Source organism: Fragaria vesca, linkage group LG5 (genome assembly GCF_000184155.1).
Source record: "Fragaria vesca subsp. vesca linkage group LG5, FraVesHawaii_1.0, whole genome shotgun sequence".
In the NCBI taxonomy this organism is placed as follows: domain Eukaryota; kingdom Viridiplantae; phylum Streptophyta; class Magnoliopsida; order Rosales; family Rosaceae; genus Fragaria; species Fragaria vesca.
In genome coordinates, this window is record NC_020495.1 from 9,880,412 (window position 1) to 9,898,480 (window position 18,069).

The following is an 18,069-nucleotide window of genomic DNA, read 5'->3' on the forward strand; positions in this document are numbered from 1 at the left end:
AGAGAGAGAGAGAGAGAGTTTCAACCAGTAGGTTACCTTCAAACAGTCAAGGTGAGTTTCAACCAAGAGCCCATATAAAGGATGGCTAGAGATTCTAGTTTTGAGGTTCTCCTCATGATCATCATCTTGATTTTCTTCTCGTTGTTCTTCTTTCTCCTTGTAACTACCCATGAAAGCCTCCATATATACTCCAAGTTAAACAACAGATAGAGATGATCGAGAGGAACTAAAAGCCTGAAACAACAATTTTTGTTAACCAGTTATATATATACCCAGACAAGCTATATATATCGAGTAGGAAGTCTTTACTCTTTACTATATAAGGCCAATCCTTCATTCAGGAAAAAGGCCACCGTGGAGGGGTTGTACTGTAGAGTACTGACGCTCCTATTTTGGAGTTCAGCAATGGAATGACTAGTGCATGCATCATAATTTGAATGAGTGAATGCCCGAATGGTACAACATCAGTCAGACTCTACTCAGTAGTCGACTGAGAACACACTAGCTAAGCTAAGCTAATAATGAATTCATATTCTTGGAGAGGGAGAGGAGAGGGAAGTGGGTCTCTTGGCCTTTTCGCTATCTCCGGTCTATCTTTTCTTTTTGGTTCTGTCTTTTTACATGAAGAAAGGAACTAATCGAGGGTCTGGTTAATTTCTCGAACGATGTGGCCTTGTAACTAGTACAGTAGTAGCTTAATCAGCACTACTGGGTTTACTAGTTAGCATCATCATCATCATCAGATGGATCTTTCTTTCCTTTTTTACTGGTCAACAGTGTCAGCTCTCAATACCTCACTGTTTGAAGCAGTACAAAGCTCCAAATTCCTAACTGTTCACACGTAAACAGTTAACTGCTTTTATCGATGTTTGGTCACTTGAATTTGAGGAAGAGAATGTTTCCACTACTGTTGATACGCTCTTACGAAAACGACTATTCAAGGCGTAATTTTTGATATCTGATTTTATGGGGAAGGTATCAAAGATTGTGTATGTACGTACGCAGACAGATATATCATCGAGCAGATAGATAAATATCATACATCTCCCCCACCAAAGCTAAAGCTAAGCTGGCATTTCGTTCTCTCAAGTCTCAACGATCCAATTGGAATTACTAGCTAGTTACTCTACAAATCAGATCAGCGGTGACTATGGAAGTGAAAACCCCAACCGTGCAACGAAAGGTAGAAATTTAGACTCTTGAGCCCATCAAAGGAGAAACATATCACTTGCATATGATTCAATTTATAGTTGATATAAAAGTTCATAACAAAATTAGCAAAAATTCTAATCTGTATACGTTTCATCTTAGAGATACAAGTTTCTTAAGCTTCATCTTCTTCTTTTTTTATCTGAATCTTAAGCTTCATCTATTGCTCATGCTATATGGTTCCCCTCTGATTTTGTTGTTTATTATAAGAGGTTTTGCCCTATCGTTCCCCTCCTAAGGTACTATATATCCTTTGTGGGAAATTGCCAAAACAAAAGGTTTTCAAGTGTTGAACCCTAACCTAATTAAGAAAAGGCAGGCCAGCATCGATGGACAACATGCATGGGCTCGCAGGAACATAGTGAAGGGAGAGGAGCTAGGTGCTCTAGTAAACCCAATTTGTTTGTTTCTTGGACCATGAGGCGGCACTATAGATAATCCATCTTGGAAAGAAAAAGGAAAAGACAAATCAGATTATTGGGATGAATGTTCTACTTAGGGAGATGCATGGATCGGATTCTAGCTCCCATAATTGATGACTTGATATTGAAGGATTCCAATTCAGTTTCGTTCTTTTCTCTTATTATTACAGAGGCCAAAAGCAATTTTGCCAACACACAAATAAATCAACTTCCAAAAGCGGATCATAACATTAGATCGATCAGGAGAACCGATAAAAACCTGCATCCATGTTCCAGCCATGCATGTCCCAAACTTGCTAATAACAAATAATGATCAGCACATGTGGTTACGTAGGGGTGGGCATAAAATCCCGTAATCCCGAACCCGTTCCGGTCCCGTTCTAAAATTTGTCGGGACGGGACGGGATTTAAATCTCAAAACGATGTCCGTCCCTTCCCGTCCCGTCCCATCCCATCCCTATACAACGGGAAGGGACGTGGGACAAATAATTCAAGTCCCGTTTAGGCCCGTCCCATCCCGACTATTTTAATTATTGATTTTTTATTGATTAATATGTGATTTGAACCTTTCATTTAAGTGTTTTAATTTTAGCTCTTTGTTTCTTTAAGTTACTAGGTTGTCTCCAATTCAATAACAGTGATGTTTAATACTTTAATTTGTTGATTGTTGTAGACTCTCTTTTTGCACTGTAATAGTGATGACAAGTTTAGAGAAAGTAAGCAGTACGTATAAACTCTCTTATTACACCGTGTTGTACTTGTAAATATGTTACAAGTACTTGTTAATACTTAATAAAGTAAAGAGCACTATAAAACTATAAAACTTTTTCTTTTGCTTACAAGTTTATTTTCAACTTTTTTTATTTGGAACTGGACCCATCATGTCCCATCCTATCTCGTCTCGACCGAGATAGGGCCCGGGTGGGATGAAATCTAAAAAATGCAAAGCCCGTCCCGTCCCGTCCCGATTTCAATATCTGGGACGGGCCGTGGGATTAGCTCTATCCCGTCCCATGTCCACCCCTAAGTTACGTTCTCTGTATATATACGTACATGCTCAAGGCCGGGACACTGGCCGGCCGGCCGGCCACCGATCCCTGTTCTGAAATTTTTGACAATAATTTGCCACGGTGCTAATGAAAAAGAGGGTTAAGTTGACCATTGAGGAAGAGAACTAGCTTGACGTACAACAACAAGGGATCGATCGATCAGTTCATTTCTATTTGTAGCAGTCCAAATTCAGTTCGTTTTCATATAAAGATCGATATGTCAATTTTGTTGGTTCCCTGTTGAATGGCACAAATGCATTTTCTCCATCTTTCATTTTCGTAGGGAAAATAATGATCAAGTCTCAGTTAAGTTCTACATGGCTAACATTAAGCCACACTGCCACTCCAATATATAATCATAATCTAGAAAATACGATGAACCTCCATTTTCAAAACATGGATCGATCTTTGCTTGGTTTTAATACATAACGATAAAATGATTAGATGGCCAAACAAACTCAGCGGCCTGTTTATGCTGTTGGCAAGGTGCGATCGATCAACAACTATGCCTTGCGTATAAGACAATAATTAAGCTAATTCAATCTTGTCTTGAAAAGATAGTGCCAATACATAACTACCAACATATACATGTGGGTTTGTAGGGGTTCTACACTGCACCCTTTACCCTTTCATGCATGCATGCTCCATGGCCATATCTCTCTCTCTCTCTCTCTCTCTCTCTCTCTCTGGAGTCTCGACCAGTAGAGTTCGTGGGGGAGGGAGTTCACGTGATGGCCCTGATGGAGAGCATATGGTTGAAGCGAGCACGGAGCAGCATGCCTTCGGGGGCGGGGCACTGCGCTCGTTAACTGTTTGATTAGTTAAGTCCGTTTGATATGTTTTCACTTCGTTAGCGCGTGCATCCACGCGTAGTTAACTAACAGTTGGTGACCCATCACCGTGTGGACTGAAGAATCTCCGTCTATTCATATGATGTAGTCGATCCGATGGATCATGCCTCCGTCAATCTGTACAAAACAAATCACTAATCTCACTCGAACCAAATCTATAGGGCAAGCTAGCTAGCTCATCCAGTTATCTTTTTTTGTTTCTTAAAAAGTTGATATTTTTATATATATGAGGTCGATGTTATGGCAATACGTACGTTCTACCCGACGACGACACTATAGCTAGCTATGTACTGCTGTTTCTGGCCATGCATGGCTAGTGAATGTGAATCCTCCCGTACGAAGATATGCAAATTTGTGAAGCTGATTTGCATCGAATCATGCTGAAGTGACCTTACTCATATATGTATGCTTTGCTCCATATATTGATCAAATTTTCTGGTTTTGCTTATGCCTACGTGAACTTACTCCAAAAACACACACGTCCCCACATGTCCAAATATATCACCCACATATCACATACGCCATGCACAGTTTGACCTTACAAGCTAGCCAGATATACCTAACTACGGTATCCATGCATCGGCATTATTAATTTATGCATGAACCGCATGCATCTTCATTCTGTGTGTATATAAGCAAGTCGAAACTCAAAATGTGTGGAGAGAAACTTGTAGAAGTTCCAGCTACTCACCTGGTGAAGTAACTGCATGCTTTTTTTGTTGCAATTACATGATGGCTTTCGTAACTGTGAACAAGCGCAGTATCATCTCTCTTCACCTCGCATTTACGCTAGTACCCTTCCTCATCTCGTCACTACCACTCGTAGCTCATGGTAAGTCAGTAGTTTTTAACATGTAAACCATGCAAGATAGTTTTATATGATCGATATTGATATAGAGTAAAACTAACTGATGGTTTTTTTTGTCTGGCCGGTTACTTTGATGTACGTACGTGCATGACACAGCACGAGATATCAGCAGCAGCAGAAGGATCGATGCCGTCATGAAAAAAGGTGCGGCTGTGAGTAGTGTGCTTCAAGATGCAGAACTAGTCGAGACCAGTGATATCAGCAGCAGCAGAAGCAGCCACCCATTTGAAACCAAGCAAAAGCAAGAGAATCTGGGCGGTGCTGCTGCACAAGGCATAGATGACGACTCACTGGTCGTGGATTACACCCCAGTTAGAAGCAAGTCTCCCATCCATAACTGATTATATGCTGAGTATGCATGGTTCGATCTATCTCCGCCATATAAGTTGATAATATCTAGTAAATAAATCCCATGAAATTAAAGATGCTCCATGCTGTAAGTGCGTACTTGAATATATACTCCATATTTGAAACTTCCAAGGACATGCCTCCTGTGCCTGGCTAGCTAGCTTGCTATATATCTTGCTAAATAAGTTCTATCTAATAGAATCTACTGGTTAGTTTAGGCATGGTGTGAGTGCATATACCATATATATAGTTATATACATGTGAGAATAAAACTGCCGCTGCTCACATATATTTGCCTGCAAGAGGCTTCTTATTTGGTCGATCTATCATCTGTAGATATACAATTAATGTAAATATATGTATGTATACCAATAAATGTAAAGTTTTGCTTGTTCACCATGCATGTATATATGTGTGTGTATATATATATATATGTTATATGTATATGATGTTGAAATTAAGTTTCTATTCATATATTTGTTTGAATGCAAATGACTATATTGAGACGTTTTGGCATGGTGATTCGATTATATATGAATCATCTAGATCACTCCTGCGGTAAGCGTCATAAATTCAGAAACTATAAAGATCGAGATGTTGGTCAACGGATATAACTGCATATAGTGGAAATTCTTGTATACACCACGTGTATTTACACGACACAATCTTAACCATTTATAACAATCTATATATTTGACCACCATGTTTCTATATTATTTCCTTTAATCCTGACCATCCATGTATGTATGTGAAGATACACGCTGTGTACTGAAAATGTTTTCCTGCATATAATACGTAGTTGAATTAGTATTCATCTCAATATTCTTAGTTATTTCTGGAAAACCAATATTTCTTCAATGTTTCTGGAAAATCACTATTTCTCCAACGTCTTAAAATTTCTGTATTATAAGGAAACAAAAAAACCAACATTTCTTCAATGTTTATGCTTCTAACAAATTCTCTATAAGAATCTCCCGGTATCCACATTTATTCCTAGCAAGTTTACAAATTGCTGTAAGTTTAGGTTTTCTAATCTCTTTCCTCATTATGACATTATCCCTATTTCACTGAGTTATAAGGGAATATGTTGGTTTGGAGCAAAAGATGCTTTATATTAGCTGAAGTTACTTGAAACAAAGAAAAATCAAGATATGAAGAAAACTGTTAGGGTTACCTTTCAAACATGATTGTTGGAAAAGTATGTCAAACACAATTTCGTTTTTAGGCCTCATTTGGTTCACAAAAAACAAGAATCGAAAATGAAAATTGTTCGTTTCCTACGTTTGGGAATGCTGAAGGAAGGGAAAATATGAAAGAAAATGGTTCCTTCTAAAATCTAAATGAACAACTTCCTTCATTTTCTTACATTTATTACTCACATCATCTTATTTTATTGCATTAATTAACAATATTTAAAATGATTTTCTTTATGTTCATAAATTGAAGAACAAAAAGTTATCGGGAAATTTCATTTCCCTTATCTTTCCTTTCCCATGAGAAAGAAAGACAAGAATTAATCTCATGCTGCAATCCAAATGAGACCTTAAGGTCCCTCATATCCTAAATGCATATATTTTAGTTTCATCAACTTATTAGATATGTTCTATGTAGTTTGCAGGTGTTTTGGGTTTCTTCTTTTTTTTTTTTTTTCTTCGAAAAAGATCCATAACTTAATTGAGCAGAACTTAAGATGGTTTTTGTGGCCTGGAAGTAATACATGCCATTATTAATCTTCTAAAGTGGCTTGGGTGGTTGTTTGTACTCCTACAAGTGAAGGATGGAGGTCTGGGTATCAAAAGTCTTCATATTTGGAACAAGGCTCTAATGGCGAGGCATATTTGGATTCTTCTGACATATGACTCTAGTCTTTAGTCTTCTTGGATCAAAGTTAATTTCCTGAGAGATAAAAGTTTTTGGATCGATGGTGTCTACCCCATCTCCCTCTTATCTTTCCTTTCCCATGAGAAAGAAAGACAAAAGAATCAATCTCATGCTGCAATCCAAACAAGGCCTTAAGGTCCCTCATATCCTAAATACATATATTTTAGTTTCGTCAACTTATTAATTATGTTCTTTGTAGTTTGCAGGTGTTTAATTTGGGCTTCTCATTTTTTTTTTCCGAAAAAGATCCATAACTTAATTTAGCAGAAATTATGATGTTTTTTGTGGCCTAGAAGTAGTACATGCCATTATTCTTCTAAAGTGGCTTGGGAGGTTGTTTGTACTCCTACAAGTGAGGGAGGTCTGAGAATCAAAAGTCTTCGTATTTGAAATAAGGCTCTAATGACGAGACATATTTGGATTATTCTAACATATGACTCCGGTCTTTAGTCTTATTAGATCAAAGTTAATTTCCTGAGAGATAAAAGCTTTTGGATCGATTCATATTTGAAATAAGGCTCTAATGACGAGGCATATTTGGATTCTTCTAACATATGACTCCAGTCTTTAATCTTATTAGATCAAAGTTAATTTCCTAAGAGATAAAAGTTTTTGGATCGATGGTGTCTAACACCCCTCCCCCCCCCCCCCCCCCCCCAAAAAAAAAAAAAAACCCTTATTGCTCATGGAATTGAAGGAAGTTGTTGAAGATTAGAGATCTTATTCGTCCTTTTATTAAGCATGCTATTGGTGATGGAAAGTCTACTTATTTCTGACATGATTATTGGCACTCTTGTTAATTTTGGTGTTCCTTCCAATGCCTTGGTTAGCTCTGTTGTGATGGGTGAGTCTTGGTAATGGCCTCTTTCTACTAATTTTGTCGTTCTTAAGGTTGCAAATAATCTAGACGGTCTTCTTCCAAATTCAAGTTGCAAAGATTCTTGAATTTTCTGGTTATATGGTTAGGTTCTACTTCTGGAATTTTCTCTACAGCTTTAGCGATGGATGATAGATTCATATTTCATACATTTTTATACCCTTATATGCATGATTATATGCTTAGTTCTTGTCAATTGTGAGTCATTTACTTGGTTTTTATGTTTTGTAGGTCAAGTTGGAGAAAAAGAGAATTTAGAGCTAAGTGATCCAGAAACTGCCATGCTGTGCATCAACTTTGGGAATTAAATTGTACCTACTCACAAGGAATCTGGAGGCGAACCATACACCATTGGAAAGCTACAGATGTTAGCTTTCTGAGAAATTTTGCGGAAGTGGATTTGTATTTTTCTAGAGCAAATTATGAAGGTTTGAGTAGACGCAACGCGTGGAGGCAGATTCTAACGAATTTTGTGTTTCTTCTCATGATTCTAATTTGTGAAGCCCAAGTCCATCAATCTTAATACTAAGGAAAAGGGCTGAACGTGTCTACACATTTGGAAGGCTATCCTTACATTGACAATAATAACCTTGTGTTATTTGGAGAGAAGATAACAATTCCAAGTTGGACAAGGAGAGTCCGAAAAAGCCCAAATCAATTGGGATTTCAAGGGGAATAAAAGAAGAACCCTAAGGACATTAAAAAGAAGAACAGGGACGCAGCAAAGGAAGACGCAGCAATATTGGCAGAGAAGGAAAAGAAGAACGGAGCCTCTCCATCACTCAACCCGAGTTCTTATATCTTCTTTTGTTTCTTCCATGCTATCTTTATTTCTAGTCATGTTTTCTTTATCTATGGATTTCTAAACTTCTAGCTAGGGCTGAGATGAAGCCCCTAGTATGATTACTCTATTTCTTTAGTTGATTGTTTTGGATTCAATGGATTGCCATGTTAAATTCTCAATCACCATTTTAATTAAACTTTTATTCAAAATCTTTGTTTGGGATCAATAAGACCTAGGTTTTGTTTATTAGTTATTTGGTTTGAAAACATGAGGCTTGATCGAGAGTAGATGTTTTCTAGGGTTCCAAAGGATTTATTTAATTTTGTGATTAGAGAGTTGTAAGTTAAGAATACAAGTGCTTGATCATAGTCGATATTCTTGTTTACATGATTTTCTAGTTCTTTTGTGTTTAATGGAGTTGAACATGTTTTACTTGAACCTGATCATAACGTGAAGTAAATTATAGTTTGGCTACTTGAGTTCTATACAGAATCAATAAGTTAGAATTCATTGTTTAGAAGAACTTTGGCATATGTCTGGGATCAATAAGGCTTATGTACGGAAATCTTTAGCATGCAATCTAGGGAGTTCAATTGCTATCAACTTGAGAGGAGGGTATGAGTATTAGGTGGTGGATTCAATGTTTTAGCATCTTCATAATCTGCTCTTAAACTCATAGAAATTTCATTGTTCTCTTGTCTTTAATTTCAATTTTATTACTTTATTTTTTGTTTTCAATCCAAACATCATAAAATCATATTGTTATTTCATTAGGCATAGTATAATTAGCATAATAAGTTGTTCTAATCAATCCATAAAGGGAACGACCTCGTGCTTGCACTTCTATTCTATAAGTGGTTCGTGCACTTGCGAGTACTATATTAAAACATACAACAATATATCAGCTTCAGACTCATTATTTTGTTGTTGATTGGGCTAAAAGTATAAGGTTTACCAATAATATTCCTAGAGCCAGTTTTATCTTTTGCTTGGTTGATCATGGTAAGCTTGCTACTCTTGATAGGGTCACTACTTGTTCTCCTCATATTAGTCCTCTCTGTCCTCTTTGTGGTCTAGTTCCAGAGAATATTAATCATATTTTCTTTGCCTCTTTTTCTCGCTACACATTTGGAAGAATGTTTTTTGTTCTTATGGGGCGTCTTGGTTGAACCCTTCTTAGGCTTTATTTATTGAATGGGTCTCTTCTGGTAGGTAAGTCTTTCTCTTCTATCATCAAGAAGTTTGGTCTTTCCGTTACTGTTTATCTCATATGGACAAAGAGGAATAATCATATCTTTAGAAATGAAAGATGTGCTCCATATTTGGTCCTCAAGAGTCAAAAATATTATCTCCATGATCAGATGCATGCTCATTTCCATCAAGTTTAAGTGTTCTAGTACTAATAGATTTATTACTGAAAAGTGGAACTTAGATGCATCTTTGCCTTTTCTTGTTTTTTCCTTTTCAAGTTTTGTTTTGCTTTCCTTTGGTTTGATTTGTTTTTTCTATTGTTCTATAGTTTCTTTGTTTTTGACTTCAGTTGTGTAGTGGGCTTGCCCTCCCTTTTTTGGTTCAATATACTCGTTTATTTACCAAAAAAAACTTGGTTCAGAATTTAACTGGTTGTTGATTGAAAACTTGAAAGGTTATTAGGAGCTACAGGTAGCACAACTCCTTGATTGACACCAACGGTAACTCTTCATAAACTAGTAATTGACTGTAATTCATCTAAACTTTGTCTCCTCTATTTATCAAACTGATTCATACAAGTCCAAGTATAATCTTCGAGTTCTTTCTTTCTTGTTACTGTATTCCAGGACAAATTTTACTTCACTCTTTCTTGTAACTTCTTATATATACATTTCTGTACTCTATATTTTTGAGCTTGCTTCTGTTTTCCTGTATCTTTTCCTCTTCTCATTTTGTAATGAAACAGTTCAATTATATGCTACAGACCATACCAACCTCAACAAGAGCAGCATGAGGAATGTTGAGTGCAACGGGAGGCTCTCTGCAGTTTTTCTCACTCAAAACGTAAGTCATGATCAGTAACCGCTTGAAAATGTTTGAGCCGTCACGAACTGCCAAATGCACCTGACCCAAGAAATATGCAGCACCACTCTCCCTAGCATCAATCAGTTCTTGAAGCTCCTCCCTAACAGATACTCGCATCTTAGGACTATTCGGAGGCAGCATGAAGCGGACTTTTTTTCTCTGCATCGAAACCAAACCACTCTCACATGCATCAGCCAATGTACCTAGCCGGCTTTCACTGTGCACCAAGCTCACTGAGTCCTCACATGAGGTAATCTCACTTAAAGGAATCAAAGCACTTCCATTTGATGGTGGCTTGCCAACTATGATCATTCTATCTTGAAATGAATTGTCAAAGTCATTTTCTTCCACGGAAATGAATTCTCCAATCGAACCAATAATCTCTTCCTCAAAATCATCAGTGTCTCTAATGTGATCACAATATCCATATCTCACCACACAACGATATATTTTAAGATCTTTTGGCCCGATCCTTCCCACAAGGTACCTCCGAGTTGCAGGGACATAGGGAACTGGTAGAGACTTGAAGGACACAAAGATCAAAACTTGATGAAATGCAGGAAGATTCGTAATAAAGTGTGAGAAGAAAGCTGGAATTCCTGAGACTATATCAGTATAAATGAAACCAATGCCAGGTACCCTGGTAACTCCTAGTGCTGGGCTAATAGCTACAAGCCATTCTGCAGACACCTTGTTTGTTAAATCGAATTCAAGCTTCTTCTTGGTTCCGTAATGCCATGAAAGCATGATAGTCAAGGACAATGCCAATAGGAAAACTAAATACCAAGCTCCTTTGTGGAAATTCAAAATACAAGCTGACACATACATCGCCTCAATGAAGCCGAAGAATAGTAGAAAACAGATAGATTCAAACAAACTCTTCTCCCAGTATAAGGCAATCACCAGTGACATGAGACAAGTTGTTACAACCATTGCAGAAATTACGGCCAAACCTGAAATCCATCAGATAACCATGACACAATTATATATATACGATTATGTCAAAGTTGCAACATTAAAATTTATTCTGGTAAGAGTTCAGAGAAGTAAAAGAAAAATATGGCAGTGGTTACTAAACTAGGTGTAGTGTTGAGATATAAGTACCTGTTGCATTGCCAATTTTCTCAATATTATGGAAACCAATTGTAACAGTAAGGCATAGAACCATCAGTATCCAGTTGATATCGGGAATATAAACCTGCCCGTGTATCTTATCTGATGTATGAATAACTTTTACTCTGGGAAAACAACCAAGTGCCAGGCACTGATTTATGATGGAGAAACTGGCCGTTATGGTGGCTTGACTTCCGACAGCTGAAGCAAGTAGGGATAATGCAGTGAACCAGTGTCGAACTGATACTGGAATTTCCATGTTTTCACATGTGTTAGATAGACATAAATTTGCAAATGAAGCACTCAGTGAAGCAATATTTAAGCGTACAACTTACAAGGAACTGACACACTGAGATGATTGTAATCATCATCATGAAAGTTTTTGGAGATAAATGCAGCCTGACCGGCATAGCATAGAACAAGAACAGGATAGATGAGGCATACAAATGTAATCTGCAGCAGAGGATGTACCATCCACAAGTTAGTTGAAATCTTGAAGTAGATGATGATATTAGATGACAGAATATTAGATATCATAAAACCTTGATGGATTTCTTTCTGAAGTGACCTAGATCTGCGTACATGGCCTCTGACCCTGAAAATGTTGAGAGAATGTTCATGATCTAATGAAAAAATCTTGTCTGAGAGGAAACCAAAGAATTGTTAGTTCAAATATAGTAAAATGAAGCTCAGGTAATTATAGCATAAGCAGACCTGCTACACATAGAACTATGCTGCCTAATGCTCTCCAACGGCCAACGTTAATGTTCCTAACAAATCTGTACATGTATACTGGAGAGATTGCATGGATAATTTTTCTGTCCCAGTAGAAAATATTATATATACCCACTCCACCAATACATATCAGCCAAATAATGATAATCGGAGCAAACATAAACCCAATTTTACGTGTCCCGTAATGCTGGAGCGTGAAGAGGCACACCAATATAGCAGATGCCAAAGGAACTGGTACATCTGGAAGGAATATGATTTGATAATTAGGAAAATCCTGTAATTAAGTTATCTTAATCATAGACATTACAGAAACATATAAAAGAACTGGCAGAATAGCACACTAGTTGCAAACATATAAACTTACAGAGGGTAAATTCTTATGCAACCATTAGAGTATATATAAAACATAGTTGTGGCCTAAGTCATGTAAGTTCATAGGATTCTAGGATTCATGACAAGAAAAGAAGGCAGATTGAATACAATTGAAGTATCTGTGTTGAGGTAGAATACTCACAATCTTTAAAAGCTTTTGCTAGTGAATCTTGTTTATTTTCCGAAGATGAAACTGGTAACCACAAAATAAAGTTAAGTTACTGAATAATGCTCAAGGCACAAGATATCTCTCTAACTGAATTTACAGCTAGTTCTTACATTTTTTGGCCATATCTGACAGTGATCTTTGAACACCTGTTGAAGCTGAATAGACTGGGTAATGAGAGGACAAGTAAACAAATCATTCAGTCATACTCAGACAGAAACCTGATGCAGCAAATAATTGAAAAAAAAGTTGATGAGGAGAGCCAAACCCGAAAGAGCTGGGGTAAGCACCCCAATGCCGATTGTCATGCAGGAACCTAACAGAGCCAGGACCAACATGACATAGTGACTACTCTTATGTTTTTCAATGGCTCTTTTAGCCCTCGATTCCACCTTAATCCAGAAAGGTATTTCCCTCTCATAATGCATAACCTCATTGGAACTTTTGTCATTTGGAAGCAAACCCACTTTGGCATGTCTACACAAGAGTGAGTACAGAGCGAAAGTACCACCTACAATTTGTGGAAGCAAGAAAATTGTTCATCAGTAGAAAAATGATGTATATGCTTGCAATTACAAGGATATGAGACCATTACCTTCTCCATTATCATCAGCTCGTAATACTATACAGGCGTACTTCAGAAAAGAAATGATGCTCATAGTCCAGAAAATGAAGGAGAATAGTTCATAAACTGTATCCTCCGATTTGATATCTTTTGCATGAATTGTCCCAAAGACATATAAGGGCGCAGTACTCATTTGACCATATAACACTCCAAGGCTCTGAAATGACAAAAGAAGTGTATACTTCCATGTCTCCTGCATATTATACACGATGATAAGCTCAAGCTGATTATAAAAACTCCCCAGGGAGCAGCCAACTGGTTAAAATCAATTCGCTATAAGATGAAGACAATGAGACTTACAAATAATCAACTATATATAGGGAAGAAGAACAATAGGGAGAACCCAACTGATGAACTAAAGCAGGTATTTCTAACCAAGTACAGCTGATTATAATCTAGCTCCGGATTGAGTACAAAATGCTAAAGAAAATATACAAATTCAAAACTTTCCTATTTTTTCTTTTCTTTCCAAGGGGGACCATCAAAGATGACATAGCAATACAGTTAAAATCAAAGAGAGAGCTAGCAGTGATCACTGCTTCTACAGGTTTTCTATATCCAGGCAAGTCAAAAAGAATTATAAACCAAAGTTTTGTGGCTGAAACTAAAAAGGTTACCTTCAACTGATTAGAGGAAGTGGCAGAACTGAGCTGAGAATCCCAATCCATGTTTGGCTGATACGAGTAGACAGATTGTCAAGAAAGAAATCAATGTAAACTGAGTTACTGAGGAAATGTGAATAGTACAAGAGAGATATATATGAAAGAAAGAAGGACAGCTGGGGTTGTTAAGCAAGCGACTTACACAATGCATTACACACGGAGATGACAACGTGGAGGATCACAAACTAAAACAAATCCCACACATATGGTCATCTTCAATACCAATAAATACAGAGAGGTTTTCTGTTTCTTATTCTTTGGGGTGTTGGTATATCTATATCTAGCTAGTTGGGAGGGAATGCCGGACTGACAGCGACGCCTATAATTTTCAGGATCGAAGTTTATTAATCAATCACAAAATTATAATAAAGCAAATCTGATTCACATGACTTATAGTTTGGAGTTTGTTGAGGTAGGAACCCCTTCACATGTCTTGTCTTCTGCCTTGATTTTTCCCCGTCAATGTTATCCGCTGCAGACCTGTAATTCGTTTTGTCTAGCTTAACTTGAAAAAATTTCTACAATGTTCCGGAGTATTTATCAAATGAGTCAAACTAATCAATGAGAAAACAGACACTATTAAAAGGTCAAACCATAAAGCTGGTCAAGGTAAAAACAAAAGGAAATCAATCTGCAAAGGATGCATCTGTTTAGAGTGAAAAGTGAGATGTGAATAACCTCTACTTGTATAGAAAGAGCTACATTTCCAATACAATCATGAATTTACAGGATGCATGCTATCCCATGCAACAAAACAAATCCCTCCACAACTATATGGAAGGCAACTACAGGTAACGAGTCCCATTCTCAATGGGATTAGATATGAAATCCAAGCTAAAAATAGATCACGACAAAATTTGACTGCAGCTAACTGAATGATTATTTGGGGTCCGAAATTTACCCAAATACCAAAAAAGGGGCAGGGCAGTTCCTATCAGTACCCCATTGCCAAAGTCCTACAAGTAAACTGATTCACCATTATCTTATTCATAAGCCTTCTCCCAGTCATCTACCACTTCAGATGTTTCTGCAATAGAACCTCCAAGCTGCCCCATGGAAGTCGAACTGCTTGCATTTGATGGAGTTGAACCACTAGCATTTGATTCCACCATAGAAATTAAACCAGCAGTGGTATGCTTTCCAGAGTCCTCTACTGTGGGAGATACACCAGCAGAAGTATGCTTTCCAGAGTCCTCTACTGTGGGCGATACAGAAGATGATCCCAAAGGCACTTCACTATCAAGTACACTCCAGCGGTTTAATGAGGCAGCAATTGGAGCTTCCTTTTTCCACACAGATGCCTGGACATCTGCAGAACCACCTGACAACTCTTCATCACCCCATGAATCTTCTCTCCAAGAGGACTCCCGAATAACAGCCTTCTTCCACGCATTACCCTTCAGTGCTGTATAGGCTCCTTCCTTGGCTATTCCCACTCCACCCCACGCATTAGAACCAGATGAAGCCACAGACAAAACAGCAATAGCCCCATGATAGAGTGTACCATTATCCAACCTCCTCATTGCAGTTGCGGCTCGAGCAGGATCATTAAATACAGCCAATGCGTTCTTGTCATTCAACCAGACAAGCTCACATTCACCACCAAACCTCAAAACCAATGCACTTATATCTGCATCCCTGGGAAGATCTGGGAAAGAAACTACAAGCCTGGGATCCATGTCAACTAAATGATCAAAAGCTGGAGGCTGGGATGTGTTTACTGTGGTGGTACCCTTAACCCCAAGCACCCTGGCTGGGACTTTGGATTTAGGAGTAGCATGAACCACAATAAAACGCTTGGGCTCCCAGCCAGCAGCTTGAACAGCAAGCTTCCACCTGTCAGCAATCACCCTAACCACATCTCTCTTTTCCTTCAGCATTGGACAAAAGACATGGACCCGGAGGCCACTTGTAGCACCTTTGCTCTTTCCAAGCACCAACTGTTTGCATCTCTCCTCCACCGATAAAACCCACTTTGGATCACGCCTAAAAAGGTCCGAAAGCAACTCAGAAGTAACATTAGTCTCACCAAAATGGAGTGCATCCAAATTTGGAGGAACTATATCAAAAGCATCTGCAAGAACACGTTTCCGCTCCAACTTGGCACATTCATCATCACACATGAGCTTCCTCTGTCCAAGTGGGACCTTCTTGTTGGTGGCTTCTACTGGTTGCAGTGGTACTGGCAACTTTTGAATAATGGAAGCTTCAAAGACAGTGCCAGCATTAAAACTAGCATTGCTGCCACCAGAATCGCAAGGAACATTTGCTGTTATCCGGCCACAAGAACACGTGATTGTCACAAGGAAATCACATCTGGCGTCCGGACAGGAAGCATAAGGGTGACAAGGTGCAGTACATGTGTGCCTGCAATCCCTCCTAGGAGCACCACATATCTGTCCACAAGAAGATTTTGAGCCGACTTCCGCTGACGAGGAAGACTCGCAAGGCGGTGGGTGACATGTTCTACCACAAGCATGCATACCACATTGCCTTATCTTCCCACAGGACTTGTTACATTTAATGTCCTTCGACCCACAAGGAATGTTCCTGAGAACCACATGACCACCAATGCACTCCTTTGGCACAGGCACTGAACAAGGTGGGCAGTCTCCAAAGTGGCAGCTGTGAGAAGATGAATGTCCGCAAGGCTGAGGCACCGAACAAGGAAGCTGACATGATGGAGGAGGTGTACCACAGGGCAATGGAGGAGGGATTGAAGTTCTCCCACATGCACATGTCAAGTCAGTGAAGATTGTATCAAGGCAGGGAGGACAGTGGCCACTGTGACACAGAGATTCACAAGAATGCTGCCCGCACCTTAATTTCTTCCCACAGGGCATAGAGCACAAGTGAGGATCCCAATCCCCTGAGAGTCGATTATTTGAATTAGAAAGAGGACAGCACCTTTCACTACAACGGTGCCTTCCACAATTCTTCTTCCGTCCACAAGGCTTATCACAGGTAAATTTCTGATTCTCCATCGTTGTATTACAGCATTCCACATTCCGAGAAGTTGATTCACAGCGGCACTTTTGGGTAACTTTTACCAAACAAGGGGGGCAATCACCAGTATGGCATATCTGTTGACACTGGTGCACCCCACAAGGGAGAGTCTTCTCACATATTTGTGAGCAAGTTGGAATCGGATCCAAACAACTCTGGCGTTCCTCCTGCAAGCTTGTTTTCCCACAATGGCATGTCTTAACATTCTGTGGCATTAAATTGCACTCTCCACAAGGGCCTGGATGACAAATTTCGCTGCAAACATGATTGCCACAGCTAAGCTTCTTACAACAACTAGAACTGCAAGAAAAAACACCATCCTCTGCTTTTACCTCTCCCTTTACTGTCATCTCTTCACATAGAACAACCTCCACCTTTTTCAGGCAAAAGCAAGAAGCATTGAATGGCACCTGACAAGGATCACAAGGACCCACATGGCACTTCCGCTCACAGCGGTGACGCCCACAATCAAGAAGCTTACTACATTGATTGCCACATGTCAGAACAGAAGTCCGATCTGAGCATCTTGTTGTTATTGTTTTCTTTCCACAAGGGCATAACCTCGGCGGTGCAAATGCTTTACAAGGAGGGCATGGACCCGGGTGGCACTGCAAGACACACATATGAGGGCAAAGATCATCCTTACTTATTCCTCTTCCTGCAACCTCCTTCTCCAGTGGCTTCCCACAATGTTCTCCACATGAATGTGGTGTCAAATACAAATCCGAAGGTGGGTCTGTCCGCTTACCGCAAAAACACACATAGCGAATCTCCTTTGACGATGTGAGCTGTACAGACTGACATCCTGGACACCGCCAATTAAAACCCTGATTCTTCCCTGCAGACATATCAATAGAGGTAGGAGCTCGAGCCCATTTCTTGATGCAATTCAGATGGAAAATCGAGTAACAGCTTGAGCACGACCATACAGGTGCAGACCTCCTCACCATATCATAACAAATCATGCACTCAACAGTACCCTTAGTCAGTTTATCCTGAATCTCTTGCACAAGCTGCGGCAAACTAGAGTCCTTCATTCCCATCCC

At 39.0% G+C, this 18,069-nt stretch overlaps 2 protein-coding genes across 2 annotated transcripts in view; both read right to left on the reverse strand.

Moving 5' to 3' along the window:
- LOC101314859 overlaps positions 1-183 on the reverse strand; it is a 1,165-nt gene extending 982 nt beyond the window's left edge. Inside the window, exon 1 of the mRNA XM_004301192.1 lies at positions 37-183. Coding sequence (XP_004301240.1) covers positions 37-183 — 147 coding nt within the window. The remainder of the gene's footprint in view (positions 1-36) is intronic.
- A 10,027-nt stretch (positions 184-10,210) lies between these two features.
- Positions 10,211-18,069, reverse strand: LOC101300822 (NF-X1-type zinc finger protein NFXL1-like). Its single transcript, XM_004299461.1, is given in 10 exon segments — positions 10,211-11,297; positions 11,449-11,703; positions 11,793-11,910; positions 12,000-12,052; positions 12,172-12,432; positions 12,844-12,897; positions 12,999-13,241; positions 13,326-13,610; positions 14,994-15,100; positions 15,182-18,069. Coding segments are annotated over 10 exon segments (5,328 nt in total). The 5' UTR covers positions 18,067-18,069; the 3' UTR covers positions 10,211-10,230.